Below are 17,216 nucleotides of genomic sequence, written 5' to 3' on the forward strand. Positions count from 1 at the left end.
CATAGGTATGTCATCATAACACCTCCATAGTGCATCAAATACTCGACTCTTCTCTCATCACTCCTCAGTGCTGAGCATAGAAATGGAGAAATGGAATGGAGCACATTCCATATCAGTAGTGGAAAACGGTGATTATCAGCCACACCTGGTTGGTCTTTATGACAGAACAGGTTGGATGAGGTAGCAGATAAGGCATGTAATGTCAACAGAACTGACTAAATGAAAGCTGCTCCTACTCCGATTCATCAACAAGACTCATCTGTTATGTGTGGGAAACAAAAAAAAAAAAAAAAAACCTTTTCAAATACTACCTAAGGAGATGTGATTCGTGGTTTAAAGGCTGTCCTGCAATCACACGTTTGTGAATAAATTAAACTATGACGACTCAGTTCAAAGAAAACTCTTGTGACTGTTGCACTGTTTTTCTTGTGCCTTTCAGCTGAGTTTCAGAAAACTGGTTTAGCAGAGGGAGAGATTGACACAGCCCTGCAGCCAGTGTCAGCGTTACGCCTGGTAGTCCAATCCGACTCTGACGTCTGGGCTGTACTGAGCGAGGTCTGACCTGACAACTACTGCATTTTCATGATCATGTCTTTATTCACCTGTAACTGTAACTATCCAGCCACACACATGCTTCAAAGTGCACATGAATAGAACAGAGGTTCACGAACAGTGGTTGACAAAGTATTCTGATTTTTTTTGTTTGTTTGTTTAACCAGATAAGTTAGTGTAGAACTTGTTCTCATTTAGAGAAGTAACCATCTGTACTTCCTTGTATTCCCTGTACTATTGTTACATAAAGGTGTATTAGGCTCACTGCAGTGGTTATTGGGGGTAATATTTCAAGAGGAAATATATCTTATAAAGTCAGTCTGGTCTTGACCAGCTCTAAATGTAAAATGTCATGAGATAACTTTTGTTACTATTTGGTGCTATATAATAAAATTAGATTTTTTTTTTATTTCAAGTGGTAGATTCATATGATTATAAAGTCTGACTTACGTAAAAATTAAAAATAAAAACTTCTAAGACTTCTAAGATCGGAGTAAGACTGTGAAAACAAAGTGGTAAAAGTTTAGAGAGCAAAAATTAAATATTCTAACACTATAAAGTGTTAAATTTACCTGAAAAGCCTAAAAAAAGTTCTCAAAAATGTCTGATTTGCCCCACCCCCACCCAACCTCCATGACACACCGCTGATTTTTTTTTTCTCCCTAAATTCATGACAGTAGGCAATAAAATTGCCTTTTTTTTAGGTTATTTAGTCAAGAAAAATATATGTTTAGGGTTATTTAATGAAAAAAACAAATTGTCTGAGGTTATTTAGTCAACAAAATACTTGGTTGGGGTTATTTAGTCAACAAAATAACTACAGGCTACTTGTTTCGACATCAAAAATACTTTACCAGCTAAAGATGACCATTAGGTTGGTGACTGGTGGTGAAAGTAAAATGTGTTGATTTTTCACATAGAAGGTGGAGAAAGCAGTTCATGTGGAACTAAACATTATCTCTTTCACTTTGTCATGTGTTTTTCTGCTTTTAACTAGTACCAGATGAGGACATACTGTTGCAGAGAAGCTACAGGTTGTTAATGCTCACTCTTGTTCCTGTCTGTCAGATACTCATTCAAATTTGATGACGACGGCAGAGACGAAGCTGCTCAGGACGTCTGACCCAGCGTTCCTCCTACAGGACCAGGACTTTTATGACAGGAACTCTTTTTTTTCTGCGATACGTTTATTGATACCATGAAGTGCCTTAATTGACAATGAATGTGGTCCGAAGTGAAAGGAGGACCTAGATGTAACGTTCTGGCCCAGACTGAGCTCACCATATTTCAACAGAGCCATGTGAGCACATCAGAGAGGTTCAGAGCAGCTGATCAAGACTCAAAGACTTTCCTAGTAAATAATTTATTAAAGTTTAATATTTTGTTGTAAATAAAGAAAAGACCTCCAGTAGATTCTTGTCTCATGGGTATTTAATTTCAGCTTTTTGTTTGCTTCGATAATGGGGTTTTATAAGGATTAAAATGTTTGATAGAGCACAAAAAATAGTCATGTGGAATACAGAGACAGAACAGGGGAGTTTCTGTTTCCTTAACCATAAATTAATTTGGTAAAACTAATTAAGTTTTGTTTAGTAATTATTCTCAAACTGCACAAGAACAATAAACTCCACTACTCCTCTTAACAAGTACTGCCAGTATTTCTAGTCTGTCTGGTTTCTTCACAACACACCCAGCCTTTATTTGGACCAACACCAACCATATTGAAAGAGGTGAACATTTCACACCTCACAGTTGCTTGTTAAACAATGTATTGCATTGCAACATTCACTCATCATTCATATTACATCTGTAATACCAACATGAACTGAGCTGAACTGAATCAGCTGAAACCTAATTATTCTCATAGCATATATTTTGTTGGTTAAAAAAAAAAAACTATCAATGTTCTTTATCTAAAGTCAAATTGTCAGGTTATGGAAGTTCTGCACTAAAAAAATCTCAGATAAATTTCTTCATTGTTGTAATGACAAATAAATTAATCTAAGGAATTGAAAACATGCTTTCTTAAAACAATATGAAAAAACAGAAAACATTAAAATAGAATAAACAGAAGTGCTGTTTTTTTCTCTGTAGAACTGGATTTGTTACAGCTCTGGATGTCAGAATAATGAGATAATGTCAAATTGTTTTTCTTTAGTAAATGCAACATACTTTGTAAAAGGTATTAATTTGCCTCAAGAACTTTGAAAAGAAATGTCAAAACTCTTGTATCATCTTGTAGCTCATTTCAAACCGTACATTAGAAAGTTTCCAGGGCTCGAAGCTAGTGTCTACAGTGTCACCAGAAGCCACAGGGGCCAAAAACAAAACAAAAAAAAGTATACGCATGAAAACACGCAGTCTCATTCACCACACCTTGGGCGCATAGAGCCTCATGCAAGAACATTGTCAGAACTTTCATACAATGCTGTAAAACTGAATGAGTTTTAGAGGGTTTTCACCCTCAAAATTACTTTTAAGTAATGAAATATAAGATAATTTAGTGTAAAACTTACAATTACACTATTCCTGCTTTTGTCCACTTGTGAAATAAACATAAAATTACAAAAAAAGTTGCAAGTTCTCCTAAATCACACATGTAGAATTTAAAAGCAAATCTGTGAGTGCGAGTTATTCTTGCATGAGAGCCAGTGTACAAAACCAACCAGGACTGTCCCATCAGTGCTGGATCTAAAACACACTCCAACAGACATGCTTCATTCACACAGGTGGTGACAAATTACAGGAAACACTATCTGTTATTATTTGTTGCCAACATTTAAAGTGCAGAATGTAAAGGAGGGGGTCACCCTTAGTGACCGAGAGCATGTGAGATATGAAAGAGACGATGAGCCAAGTGAGGACACAGTAGTGACAGAGTTCATCAAAAAGCATCATCACTTTATTAAACCAAATTCAGTTTAACCTGGCGACATAAAACCACACATGTAAACAATGTAAAAATGCATTTGGCTCAACATGAAAAACAGTCGGTATATTTTCCACTGATTCATGTAGGGTTCCAATACAAGTTCACACTACATCTGAAAACTTTTCAAAAATTTAATTCTTAAATTCTCTAATTATTTTCATTCACACTTCAAATCCTCTTTCAATACAGAATTCACATCTCATTAGAAGACAGGGTTTCATGATAATACTTAGGACCTGTTCCTCATTTATTTTTATTTCATCTTTCATTGCACTATATGAAATCATGTTGGTTTTGTTACAATATCAAATTTGAAGATTAAATATTATGAATCTTCACCCAAAACAAAAACTGAAACGCTTAAAACTCAAACCCCAAAATGAAATTCTGCGTTTGTTTCTAAAACTCATGGGTTTAATACCCTTTTAGTCCATTTACAGACTGCTCCAGGCCTGAGATTTTAAAATATCCTGACTGAGAGCCTTGTTTGGCAGTTTAACACCAGTCTGACCCTCATCAGTTCAAAGTGGATTTGACACATTATAGCCCCACTGGACTAGCATTACTGTGGACCTCTGGTAGTTTGTTACAATTAAGGAGGTTGTCTGTGATTTTAATCCTGTGTGAAAGAACCATGTCTGTAAGACTTCCACTGCAAATGGCCTCCTCTATTTCAGAAAACACAGGTCCTGTGACATACTGGTCCTACGCTAACATCTGCATTAAATGGAAACATTTGCAACATGTTTCTTTCCTTCACACATTTATTCAGCCCTTTTCCTCACTGAGGATGGTGGAGGCTGAGCTGGTGATGATAAATTAAAGATTTACAAGTGTTTTAGTTGGAATTTCAGTTGGAGGCCAGTGTTATGGTATGGTAAGGATGTTCACTGAAAGAGTAAACTTGAATCTTTCAGAAAAGTGGCATCTTAAAACTATCTGTGAGCGGTGAACCTGCCCTTATCAGAACCAATGGGTAATGTCAGGAAATTCAACTAAAAACAGATTGTTAATCCCTTATGAATGTGCCACATTGAACACATATGTGGGGGGTTCATCTCAAAGTCACCGGAGGTTATACTAGTCCTGTTTGAATGGGGCTTACGGACGGAATCATTAGTGTTCAACTGGAACAAAAAGCAACACTGTGATACTTCTGAGCCGTTTAAAATGGACCTTCTTGTCTTCAGTCATCAGGACCAAATCAATAATATGTTATTATAACAATACAGACTTTAAGATCTACCTACAACTACTGCATCAATACTGACTCATAAATATCAAAGATAAAGGGTGCCCCTCTTTTCGCCCCTCTGTTATGGAACAGTCCAGTTCTCAGATGGTGCTTACCACTGCTGCTGCCTGCTGGAGCTTTCGCAGCAGAGGAAGGTTTCCCTCCAGCCAGCACTAACTTTTGTTGGCTGGAAGGCCCTGCTGAGCTGGACCACAAGAGGAGGACAAAGGGAGTTTAACGTAAACATTTACACTCTGTAAAAACTTAACAGGGTAGGGGGTTGCACTGGACAGCAATAGCCCATCATCAGCAAACATCTGCCATCCTGTTCAGGTTTAAAAGCGTGATCAGGTCATGAGTGGACGACTCAGTGCATCCATTTACACCTGGAGGTAGAATGCATCTAAAGTCACTTTATGCTTTGGAATGTTTCTTTGCAAATGCCCAACAACTCAAGAAACTGTTTTAAGAAGTGGATGATAAAGTAAAGGATATTTTGCTGCCTTTTCCTCTTGTTAATCTTAGCGAGGTAGAAAAAAACAACTTTGATTTACTGTGCTGCTCACAGACTACCAGTGGAATGTTTTCAAACCTGTTTCTTGTTGCCTGAGGCAACAATTACCTTATTTTCCCAATCAAATATTTCCTCACTGAATTATGTGAATGTAAAATGACAGAAAACATTTATTGCAGTATGGCTAATTTTGTCTTGTTTGGTTGGCAAACCAATGATTTCTGTCATGAAGAAAATAAAGCACAAAATATTTAGATTTAGGAAGGTGGAACTAGGATATTATTCATTTCTTTAAAAATACTCAACCAATTAGTTGATTATTGAAAATAGCTACGGATTAATTTTACACTATTCATGTAACTATTGCAGCTTTAGAAGGTATCTGTACACTTCAAATGTCAAAATAAAAACTCTTGACTGTTCCATTTGTTCATATTGGTTCTCTTGCATTAAAAAGGCTTTAGTGATTATTGGGTCTTCAAGCACTTCAACATGGGTACAAGTTACATGAATACATTCATGTATTAATATTCCATTTCTGCAATTGGACAAAAATTTTAAAAAAAAAACAGCTGAATGTGGTTCTGCTCAAATGGTAAATGCCTCTTGTAATACATCTAAAGTTTTTCTAATTTCAAAATATATTTAAATATGTTGATTAAAAAAAACATTTCCAGTGACCAATTGAATTACCAGATATTGATAGGCCAGAGATTTTTTTTAAATACACCTTTTCCTGTGGGTTAGGGTTAGTTAATCCTGTTTGTCTGCATTAAAGAAAGCATTTGTTAGCACATCATGATTTTGTTAAATTCTTATAACCACTTTAGGGTCAGTTCTTAATATAAACATCAATGTTTCTAATAACAACGCAAAAGTGTAGAGCAGTTCAGTCACATTATATATGAAATGTGAGAGGAAAACATGTGTAAATGAACCATTATTACTACATCACCTTATTACTAGAATAACTTAAGCATCCATTTCAATGACAGATACATCTGATAAATCCCAACTGCATTTTAATCACGAGTTACTGGAAACGTATATTCCTGTGAAACACAAAAATAGGACCAGAAGTAGATTTAAGGCATAAGGAACAGGCTCTGTCCTCTCCCTCTCATCACTACAACCCCTAGATTCAATGACAGACTTACACGTACTAAAGAATTCAGTAGACTGCAGTAAAAACATGTTTCTTGTTGTAAGTTTCATGCTTGTAATTCAAATGCATTATTCAATTGTATCTGAGCTGTCCACTTAGGATCAGATCACCAAAACACAGTAACGTAGATTGGAACAGGCCTGGGAGCTTATCCCCAAGTAACTAGACTCAAAAGTCAGAGCATCTGTATCTCACATTCAACAGGTTCTTTGTTGGTAACTTGTAAAGGTTTGCATTATTTATTATATCACTCCTGAATTAGTTGACAAACTGTACTCACTGTTCCAGCGGTGGGCAACTCCGGTCCTCAAAGGCCGGTATCCTGCAGGTTTTAGATATTTCCCTCTTCCAACACATCTTGAAGCCATTACATCATTATCAGACTTCTGCAGAGCTTGATGATGAACTGATCATTAATTGAACCAGGTGTGCTGAAAGAGGGAAATATCTAAAACATGCAGGATACCTGCCCACAAGGACCGGAGTTGCCCACCCCTGCATTACATTATACTTCTGTTATATTGGAGCTGACAGCAAAACAAATGTGTCCCTGGGTCTGTAATCAGGAGATCTGGGTTTAATCCAATAAAGCCTCAGAAATGCACCCAGGCACATGTAGGTAAACATGTTGGCTTACTCATATAAGAGACACCAACTTGCCGTTTGTGGTTTCTGAATGTGAGACAGCCCTCTGGTGGACATGTAGATCCATACACCCACATTAACAGGCTGAGCAGCATGTTTGAGGCGTCACGTCTGAGATGATGGTGGTCAGGCTGCAGTCTTCCAGGATGGATCAGGATCAGGGTGACCATCAGGTTAGGATATTTATGTATGTGTGTGGGGGTCCTAGGTCAAAAGCTTATCTCTCAAGATTCTCCTTACTTTCGTTTACTCTTAGTCTCTGTGGTCTGGAAGACACTGGAGGCAGACATGAGGTTCTCGATGTACTGACCCAAGACCTGGTTCTCAGACTTCAGTTTGAGGTTCTCCTCTTTGACAGCATCCACCCGTGCAGACAGGTCTGAAAACACAACATGAGAAGAGTCAAAGAGAGACACAAGTTTCACAAACCATGAGTATCAGCAGACACCAGCTCCACAGAGACTGATAGTTAACATCAACTTATTACTGACTCTTACAGTTTTTGTTTTTTTTAAATCCTCATCTTGATTTTATCACAATTATTTGCATTGATCTTTGAGACTAATTTGCATACCTTTTGCCAGGTAAAAAGTCACTGCTTCCAATACCTCTTTCCACCATTTGCTACTCTTCTCATAAAGAGTGCCTTTACTAAATGCTTGCGTTAAAATTGTTTGCTTTTGCTTAATGCTACCTGTTGCCTCTGGCTGTGATGTGGCTGGTCTTCTAGCAGTTTGGCTCTCAGCATACTGTTAGGGCACACATCGATTCAGGTTGGACAGGGGGCTAATAATGGCGTGAACACACACACACACACACACATATGCAGAAAGCTTATAATGCATACAGATAGCATGCCAATTAAAAGTGGTGTGTATATTTACAAGAGTCATGATATCACTTTGCCAGGTGATTGAACAGGTTCGTAGTGAAGCCATTCAACGTGCAAATTACTGTTGTTTGCGCTTTGTCGTTTGGGGTAAAGCCACATGTTTTTCACCTTTACTTTGATAATCAGTTCCAGATTAACTGAGTCATTGCTTTAACTCTGGTGTTCTGTGGTGCATGCTGATCAGTTAAGGTATTTTCTACTTGACTTCAGTTCAGCAGTTACTTGAGCTGGGAGATATGGCCAAAACATTAAATTTGGATGTTTTCCAATGTTATGGATGACTTGGAATTTCCGTTGATTATTTTCTGGCTAAATAAACTGAAGAAAAAACTTAACACTCTTTCTTTACTGAAACTATATGCCATATCTGGATTAGAGAAACAAACACACTTAATATATTACAAGAAGCAAGCAGGTTGTTTTAATTCTTGTTGAGCAGCAAATGTCTCCAGAAGAAGAATCTCAGTTTTTCAATTTAGGCTTTGTTCATGATGCTCAGAAAGCGAAACTTTGATTAATCAAATTAATTTGAAATATTGCCCAGCCCCAATAGTTATTACCTCCGCCAAGGAGGTTATGTTTTTGCCAGGGTTTGTTTGTCTGTCTGTCTGTCTGTCTGTTTGTTTGTTTGTCTGTCCGCTAGTGTGCAACATAACTCAAAAAGTTAAGGACAGATTTTGATGAAATTTTCAGGGTTTGTTGGAAATGGGATAAGGAAGAAATGATTAAATTTTGGTGGTGATCGGGGGCGGGGGGGCCCACGGGGGGGGGCCACTGATCAGCCTTGGCGGAGGTCTGCGCTCTCCGAGTGCTTCTAGTTACCAATAAAGTCGAAGACTTCATTTCCAACTGTGCTAAAGGGGTTACATTGGCCAGTTAATCATACATTTTAAATATGACAGGGCCCAGACTTTGCACTCCAAATAATAGCACCTCAATGTAGCCTTGTTGCAGTTATTCGAACTAATTGCAGTTCTTTTCATAATTGTGGTACTAGTTGTCATTTAATTATACAAGACATGAATCAGCCTCTCAGACAACAGGCACCAAATGGATGAGAGAAGTCAAACTGACATCCCTCATTAAGAAATTAGAATGAGCGCCATGGGATTACTTTGGATATCCCCAAAACAAATTTGATTGACACAACAATGATGGAAAGGACAAACACCAAATGCTTATCTTCTGAATAATTGATGTTAGAATGGATCGCCTGCATGAGCACTAAACTCTGTTGATAATGGCCATTTAACTTCATGACTAGAAAAGCCAAGCCAGAACATACAGTATATTGCCAAAAGTAATGGGCCGTCTGCTTGTGCACTGGTGTGCAGTCATATAGGAACAGGAAGGGGCCATCCCCAAACTGTATCCACTAAGTTGGGAGCATGATTGTCCAAAATGTCTTGGTATACTGAATCATTAAGAGTTCCTTTCACTAGATCTAAAAGGCCAAGTCCAACCCCTGAAAAACAATCCCACGTCATAATCCTCCTTTCAAACTAAACACTTGGCACAATGCAGTGAGGCAAGTACCATTCTCCTGGTCACCACCAAACCCAGGCTTGTCCATCAGCCAGAGAAGCATGATTTTTCACTGCAGAGAACAGTCTCCTCTGATCTGAAGGCCACAGAAAGTTCAGAGATCTATAGAAACTGACTCTGCAGAAAATCAATGACTTCTGCACACTGTGCGCCTCAGCTTGCACTAATCCCCCTCTGTGATTTTTCATGGCTTACCATTTCATGGCCGAGTGGCTGTTGTTCCATATTACACCTTTCAAAAGAATGTGTCAAATCTAACAGTGGGGTTAACCATATCTGTTCACTGAGAATCCCACAGTGACAATGTTCCTATTTTCCTGCTTCCCGCTTAACCCTTAGATGCATGAGTGACTGAACCCTACACTCTTCCATAAGTGAGTGAGCGAGTGAGTGAAACTGTCCAGCTCCTCTCTCTCTTCTTGCCTTCTGTCTCATCACTGTGTTCATTTGTGACAAACTACCTGTTTCTGGTTGTGATCATTACACACAAGTATATTGCATTTCTCAGATCGACTGCTGATTTTCTGATCTTCGTTACTTGGGCAGATCTGACTTCTCTTTCTCTTTGGTTGGCCCTGTCTTTCCTGTAGCTGAGTTGTGGCTTTTGTCATCCCACATCTTCCCATTCCTACAGTGATCAGGGTGTACAGTTGGGGGCAACCTTCAGTCGCCTTCGCATGTACGGTTTGACAAGCTCCTTTGAGAACTTATTGAGGAAGAGCCATTGTGCATTGGTGATACCACTCATGAATTCACAGTGCTGATTATTAAGAAATGGTGTTTTCTACCCTATTAGGAAACCAATATCCATTTTCAGGCTTGTAACAGTATTTCTGCTGCTTTTTTCCCCCATGAAATTCTATATTTATTTTTTTCAGAATCAAAAGAAAAAACTCCATGTCCTCATTCCTCCAGAAGTGAAATGCTTTCATTGCTGCCACTATGTTGGTAGTTCTGTTATATTGTTTTGCACCTGCTCATTAACCACAACTGTCACAAACCAAAAACAACACGATGTATCCAGTATCCTGACTTCTAGTATTTCAGCTAGAGTATCCAAGTTTGTCAAAGCCAACATATGGATAATCCAGGTTACTGAACTTTGGATATAATGTTTACATGCACTTGAAAAAATAATCCAGGGCCTTAGTAAATATCTCAATAATAAAAAAGGTATACTATCTTAATAAAATCTCTGAAATTCACTTAGGTGCTTATTGGAGTTGGAGGTACCAAAATAAAGCTTAAAAATCCAACAGTTAATTTTGTTTTATATTTACATCTATTATTTAAGTTCACTTCACAAAAAGAAATGAATATTTGAGTAACGAATTATATTTTGAAGATATCCATAATATTTTCTGTAAATACCAGTGAGAATATTTGAGTATGGTGCATTATACCAATCAGTGTCAAGAACTTTAATTGTTACTCATTCCAACTCTATAGCCCTCATATCTAACAACAACTTAAGAAAGTGAGTAAGTTTTGATACGCAGAACGTCATGATGTGCACCATTTGCGTGCAAAGAGAGTGGATTATAACTCTAACCGGGAGTTGCAGATTGACTTGTGCCAGCCAGTGCTTTGCCTTTGGCTCCTTACTTTAAACTGTCTGGTCAGTCAGATCAGTCAGGGGGGTCATTGAGAAAGTCTTACTCAAAACTAACCCTCACCCATATATTGACCTGAAGTACTCCTAGATTAAAGAGTTAACACATTTTTAAAAATTAATTAAATGTAACATATTTATTCTGATATTTGAAACTCCAGTATGAACTACATTCTGTTAAAAACATTCAGTAAATGTAGCAGACTTGTTGTGTTAAATAATAATCATCTACCTAACATTTTAATTATATCTACTCATTTTGTGAGTTGTTTGAACTTAGGGTTACTATTGCATAGACTTAAAATTTGAATTATAATCAACTCAATCATGGTACTCAATGTAGTTATTCAGATCTGCTTCAATTTTTTAATTACATTTGCTTAATTCATTAGGTAACTCCAAATGATTTCACAGCTTTCAAATTAATTCAATATTTTTAAGTGTAAAAATGTTGCACAGATTAAATTGAGTAGAGCATAGTTAAAGTTCTTAGAGTGTGTGCATATACAAACACTTTAAAACCCCCACAATACAAACACTGATGTGCATACAAACAGCCATTGTTTGTATGAGTTACTGACAGTTTTGCTGACCGACCCAAGGTGTTCTCTCTTACCCTCTAGAGTGTGTTGAAGCTCCAAAACCTGGTTGATGAGCCTTGTCTTCTCCTCCAGCTCAACCTGGTTCTCCATGTCACCTGCAGCTCAATAACAGCCAAACAAGAGTCAACCACTACTTACTGACTTACAGTCAAGGGGGGCCTTACACAGCTTGTGGAAAAAAGACAGTTGGAATAAACTGTTAATTTTTCAACATATACTTCATCTAGGTCAATACACTTCTGCAAGTGTTGATATCAGCCTTTAAGTCCATCTGTATAAAACTGAGGACAATGCGATTTAAACCATGTCAAAGCTATGTTCTTTTTCCACAAACTTTTTGAAGGCCCCTCGTACAATAACATAATACAATAGAACATATGAGGGTTGTCTCACCATCGTCTGAGCTCATGGTGAAGTACTCGTCTTCCTTTTTGGAATGCAGGGCTGCGACTCTCAGGGCCACTGAAACAACAGCAAAAGATTTATTATTTATCAGCTATGTGTCTATATTTACAATTTAAAGTACAACTGGTCATCTTTTCCTGAATGACCAAGAGACTGTGTTAAAACCTAATTTCATTGAATGTCTTGTCAAGGTCCAAAACTGTTACATTCCTCTTCTTCCTTTATAGAGTATATTAGGATGGGATAGGATAGGGATTAGACTTTACGCTAATTTTCAAAGTAATTTGATTTAACCCTTAGGGCTGTTTCTAATATTAATCACACTCACACCGTTAAGCATAAAAAAGTATGATTTTTAAAAGAAAGCTATAAAAATATTATATCTCATCTTATGTTCTACTTTCATTAAGTCATTTTTCACCTACATCTGGACTTAAGATTTAAACCCTTTAAGTTTTTTATCATGATGCCACCATGTTTTTAGATTAAAAAAAACAGAATAACTTAATCACTCATTTCCAACATACTATGTGCAAAGAAAATGTTTTGTGTTGAATTATTACACCCACTTACAAACACATACTTCTCGGGGTTAAACCTGAGAAAAGATTAGTGCTATCTAGTGGATATGCAGTGTTTTTTTCCTCATATGCCAAATATAGTCATAACTAGCACTTTGACCCATGGGGAACCACAGGTCATATTAATATCAAATTTCTACCACATTAGTAAATGCATTGTTCCTGTTTTTAACTTCATTTCCCATCACGCAGCGTGGTACTGTGCTTCCGGTCAACCATCATGGACTGAAGAAGCTAGTAAATGCCTTGTTCCTTTTGGGAAAAGATAGTAGTCTATATTTTATAAGTAGTGACATAAAAATTGTTTGATAAATCATTCTATAAAATGTAACCCGCAATTAGTATACAGTATTAATACGCAGGCACGCCTGCAGAGTGAAATTGTGGGTTACACACGGACGGGGGTGGGGGGTGAACAGTTTGTAAGACTGAGGTGGCAGGACTTCTCTGTAAGTAACAGGACGCACCTTACCTATCTCTCTCAGGGTTTCCTTCAGGATTTTCTAAAACTGTGGGGGAGGGCTTTGTGTCAACTGTACGTACCACATTGGCCAGTTAAAAATGTCTACATTTGTCAGAATCATGCCAATACACACAAAAACACACACACACACACACACACATTCTGAGTCCTTCCAGTATTATGATATAAATAGTGACCTGGTGGAGAGTAGTAAAAATGATCAATTCCAGTGCAAAAGCTCAGATATGATAAAATTCATGTATTGTGCTTTAATGGAAGTAAAATAAAAGCTCCAGTTTGAATGGGTTTCAATGGCACTTTTTTTAAAACTGTATGAATGCAACACTCGTTTGTACACGGTGCATTGTAAGACTTACTGCAGGAGCCGATCTGAAAATAACATGATAGAATCAAAATACACATTCTTGCCAAAATGAATGTCATATGCATGAACAGTGCATAAGTTAGTAAATGAAGTAAATGAAGATTGCATTAAAAAAAATGCACGCAACAGCCTGACTTAAAATATTCCTTAGTAGTGTAGCATTCATGGGTATGCCGTAAGATTAATGATGAACATAAGAAGTGCTTTAAAATTGTACAAATGGCCACTCACAACAGCAGCAGTTAACCCTTTAAAACCTGATGTGTCATCACTGACACACCTTGCACTAGGGATGCATGATATTGGTAAAAACTGATATAACCCTGCAATACATATTGCGATATAAAATAGCTGTGCGGTGCCGACATAAATGGTCAAACAAATTAGTTGTGTTACCTCTCATTGTGGCAACAATTGCAAGGCCGTGTCGACAAAGAACATATGTTTAAATACCATCATTCTTGTAGCTGAAATAATTCCAGATAACTGCAACGCTAATTTGAATCTTTGTATCGATGGTAGAGGATTAACAAGTAATTTTTTTTCTGTTTTATGTATGCAAGTAAAAGACCAATGGAACTTGTCATCCATGCCAACAGATCTCATATTAACCCTTACACTTCCATGCGCAAAAGACTTTTCTTTTGCACAATTCAAAATAGCGTTGTTCACTGACGCATGAAATCTGACCCGGGACACTGGTGTCAATCAAGGGAGAACTGCATGGTCAATAAACACATATGACCAAATATTCAAAATGTCTTTCCATTTTGGTTTTATGTTGTTTTTTCTGACAGTCTACTTTTTTCTGATACACCAAGTCTTCACAGGCCCTTTGTTTCACTTTATTGGTTCCAATTATGCAGGCCACCAGCTTCAGCAGCACTAGGTGCTTGTATCGACACGTTTGGTCTTCATTTTGGTTTGATTCAGTTTTCTGTTGCTTCAATAAACCTTAGTTTATCAGTTAACTGTGATCCTGTGTCTATCATTGTGATTGGCTCATGAGGCAGCTGAAGCAATACTTTTTTGGGTTCATATACAGCTCTGGTAAAAAAATAAGAGATCACTGCAAATTTGTCACTTTGTCTGATTTTACAATTTATAGGTATGTGTTTGAGTAAAATGAACATTTTTGTTTTATTCTCTAAACTACTGACGTTTCCCCCAAATTTCAAACAAAAATATTGTTATTTAGAGCATGTATTTGCAGAACACAACACATGGTCAAAATAACAAAAAAATAAAATTAAATTAAATTTAAAAAAAATTGCAGGTGTTTTAAGACCTAAAATAATGCAAAGAAAAGCGGTTCATACTGATTTCTAAACAACACAATACTAATGCTGTAACTTGGGAAAAATTCTGACATTAATATTTGGTGGAATAACCCTGACTTTCAATGACAGCTTTCATGTGTCTTAGCTCTCCACCATTGCTGTTGGATGACTTTATGCAGCTCCTGGCAGAGAAATTCAAGAAGCTCAGCAGTGTTCCATGGCTTGTGACCATCCATGTTCCTCCAGAAGTTTTCAAAGTGGGTTCAGGTCTGGAGATTGGGCTGGCCATGACAGGGTCTTCATCTGATGGTCCATCATCCACACCTTTAATGACCTAGCTGAGGTCAGGAGCATTGTCCTGATAGAAGAACTAAGAGTTTGGGAACATTGTCAGAGCACTAGTCAAGTCGTCTTCAATAGTTATTTTTTGATTCCTCCTGTTACTTTTGCAGTACTAATAGCAATGTTTTTCCCTATTGTAAGAAGATAGTGATGGCCACAGTAGTGTTTTTTATACTTCTCCTTCTTAAATAAGACATGGATCAGGTGTTTAAGTAGAATAACGTGTGCTTGTGTTGGAATTCAACAGACACAGGAATGGAATGGGTGTCAATCGTGCAGACATGCTGACTTCACAGGAAATTGCAGTGGTCTCATAACTGTTTCCAGGGCTGTATGTGTAGATCTGACTCTGAAAAAGTTTGTGCCTCAGAAGCCATGAACCACACCGCTCGTCACTAAAACCATGGTGTCATTTCAGAAAAACGTAAAATGCATTACAAACTATTGCTGCGTACATACAGTACACTCACCGAAGCTCCCATAAACCCACTAAGCCCCTGCAGCCCAGCAGGTAAAACACGGAACATACCCACACGCCATCCAGTATTTGGACCAGGGATTTACACAACACACCGGCGCATGTCTATAATATGTTGTCCCAAAGAAGGAATAAAAGGTTTTGAACAGTCTGGTTTGGTCTCAATATGGCAGTGATGCTGTGTGAATGACGTCATTACCACAAAACTCGTAGGCAGCTAACACTAAATGTCTTAAGGGCCTGAAACTAAATTATCCGAACCCATACATGCAGAGGCTTGTGGTGTTCTGTTTGCTCTAACCACTGTAAAACGTTTCTAGTTTGTTTAAGTAGCTAATTCAAGACGAGTGAAGAGTGACATCAGCTGGGAAAAATTATCAACAACAAATCCCAGGCTGGGCCTGCAGCTGAGCTAGCTAACACACACTGCCAGATGCTAACGGCACACACAACAGTAACCACACAGCCAAAGACTGTGAAGACAGGACACTTACCTTCCAAAGCGAAAAACGGAACAGTTGATGTCCAGTAGGAAGGTCGAGTGAAAATTAATAGCGTTTAAATAACCCCCTACAGGTTGTGTTAGATACCATCTGTGGTCAGTCTGTTCACTTACAGACACCAGGGGGCGACGTAGGCGCGGAGTGGAGTGTCGTCTTCTTCTTCTTCTTCTTCTTCTTTTTCTTCTTCTTTTTCTTCTTCTTCTCCTTCTTCTTCCGGGTTTATTTGTCGGGTGGTAACCATCTCAGGAGCATTACCGCCACATACTGGGCTGATGTGTTATGGAGTATGGTCAGAGGGTATCTAATGTGTTATTGGTTGGCAAATGATGCAAAAATTGTGAAAAATGTCTGTTTTCTAATTCATTCACAACTCAGTCATATTCAGTTTATCTTCAGGAGACAAACAAGGAAATATCCATATTTAAGAAGCTGGAATTAGCTAATTAGAAGAACTTCATAAATAAATAAATAAACTACTGGTCAAAAGTTTTAGAACAAGTCTCAGTTTCAACTGTGAACAGAAGACTTCCAGTTGCAGGTTTGATCAGTCCATAACAGCTTCTTCCAGTCTTCAGTAGTCCACCGGTGGTGTTTCATGGCCCAGGCAAGACTCTTTTTCTTATTCTGAAGTCTCAGCAACGGCTTTCTGCTGCAACTCGACCCATCAAACCTGCAACTGGAAGTCTTCTGCTCACAGTTGAAACTCAGACTTGCTTACTACGACCACTACTGAGCTGTGCTTTCAGCTGTTGTCCTGTGAGTCTCCTCTCATAAACTTGTCTTCTGATTCTGTTGTGTCTTTGGCTCTGCCAGACCTCTTCCTGTCAGCATTTCCCAGTCCAGTTTCTGAGTGCCTTTGTATGGTGAAGAAAACTGGACTTACTGACACCTGGACTTTCTTGGCAATTTCTCTGTAGGAAAGACCTACATTTTTAAGTATTATGATGGTCTGTCTCTCTTCTATTGTTAATTCCCTTTTCCTCGCCATTTTTATAGTAACACACTACTTTCTGCAGTCCAATACTGTTCAAATAATGCTCACAACGGTATGGTACCAAAGTGTGTTCCAACACTACTTTTATGCAG

At 37.9% G+C, this 17,216-nt stretch overlaps 2 protein-coding genes across 3 annotated transcripts in view; one reads left to right on the plus strand and one right to left on the minus strand.

Moving 5' to 3' along the window:
* Positions 1-1,965, plus strand: part of LOC115427690 (alpha-1,3-mannosyl-glycoprotein 4-beta-N-acetylglucosaminyltransferase B-like) — a 45,504-nt gene extending 43,539 nt beyond the window's left edge. The window contains exons 14-15 of the mRNA XM_030146349.1: positions 440-555; positions 1,621-1,965. Of these exons, the coding sequence (XP_030002209.1) occupies positions 440-555; positions 1,621-1,638 (134 nt within the window). The 3' untranslated portion in view covers positions 1,639-1,965. The remainder of the gene's footprint in view (positions 1-439; positions 556-1,620) is intronic.
* A 1,467-nt stretch (positions 1,966-3,432) lies between these two features.
* Positions 3,433-16,274, minus strand: LOC115427693 (short coiled-coil protein B). 2 transcript variants are annotated; one of them, XM_030146354.1, is made up of 4 exons: positions 16,244-16,274; positions 12,087-12,155; positions 11,708-11,788; positions 3,433-7,421 (listed from the first exon to the last, which is right to left on the minus strand). In XM_030146354.1, exons 2-4 carry the CDS (start codon positions 12,100-12,102, stop codon positions 7,279-7,281), a joined length of 240 nt encoding a protein of 79 aa, XP_030002214.1. In that variant the 5' UTR covers positions 12,103-12,155; positions 16,244-16,274; the 3' UTR covers positions 3,433-7,278. The 2 variants fall into 2 exon arrangements, with proteins under 2 accessions (XP_030002214.1, XP_030002213.1); XM_030146353.1 differs by having other exon boundaries at positions 16,122-16,249.
* Between the last annotated feature and the right edge of the window lie 942 nt (positions 16,275-17,216).

The sequence above is a fragment of the Sphaeramia orbicularis genome, chromosome 10 (assembly GCF_902148855.1).
Source record: "Sphaeramia orbicularis chromosome 10, fSphaOr1.1, whole genome shotgun sequence".
NCBI lineage: Eukaryota > Metazoa > Chordata > Actinopteri > Kurtiformes > Apogonidae > Sphaeramia > Sphaeramia orbicularis.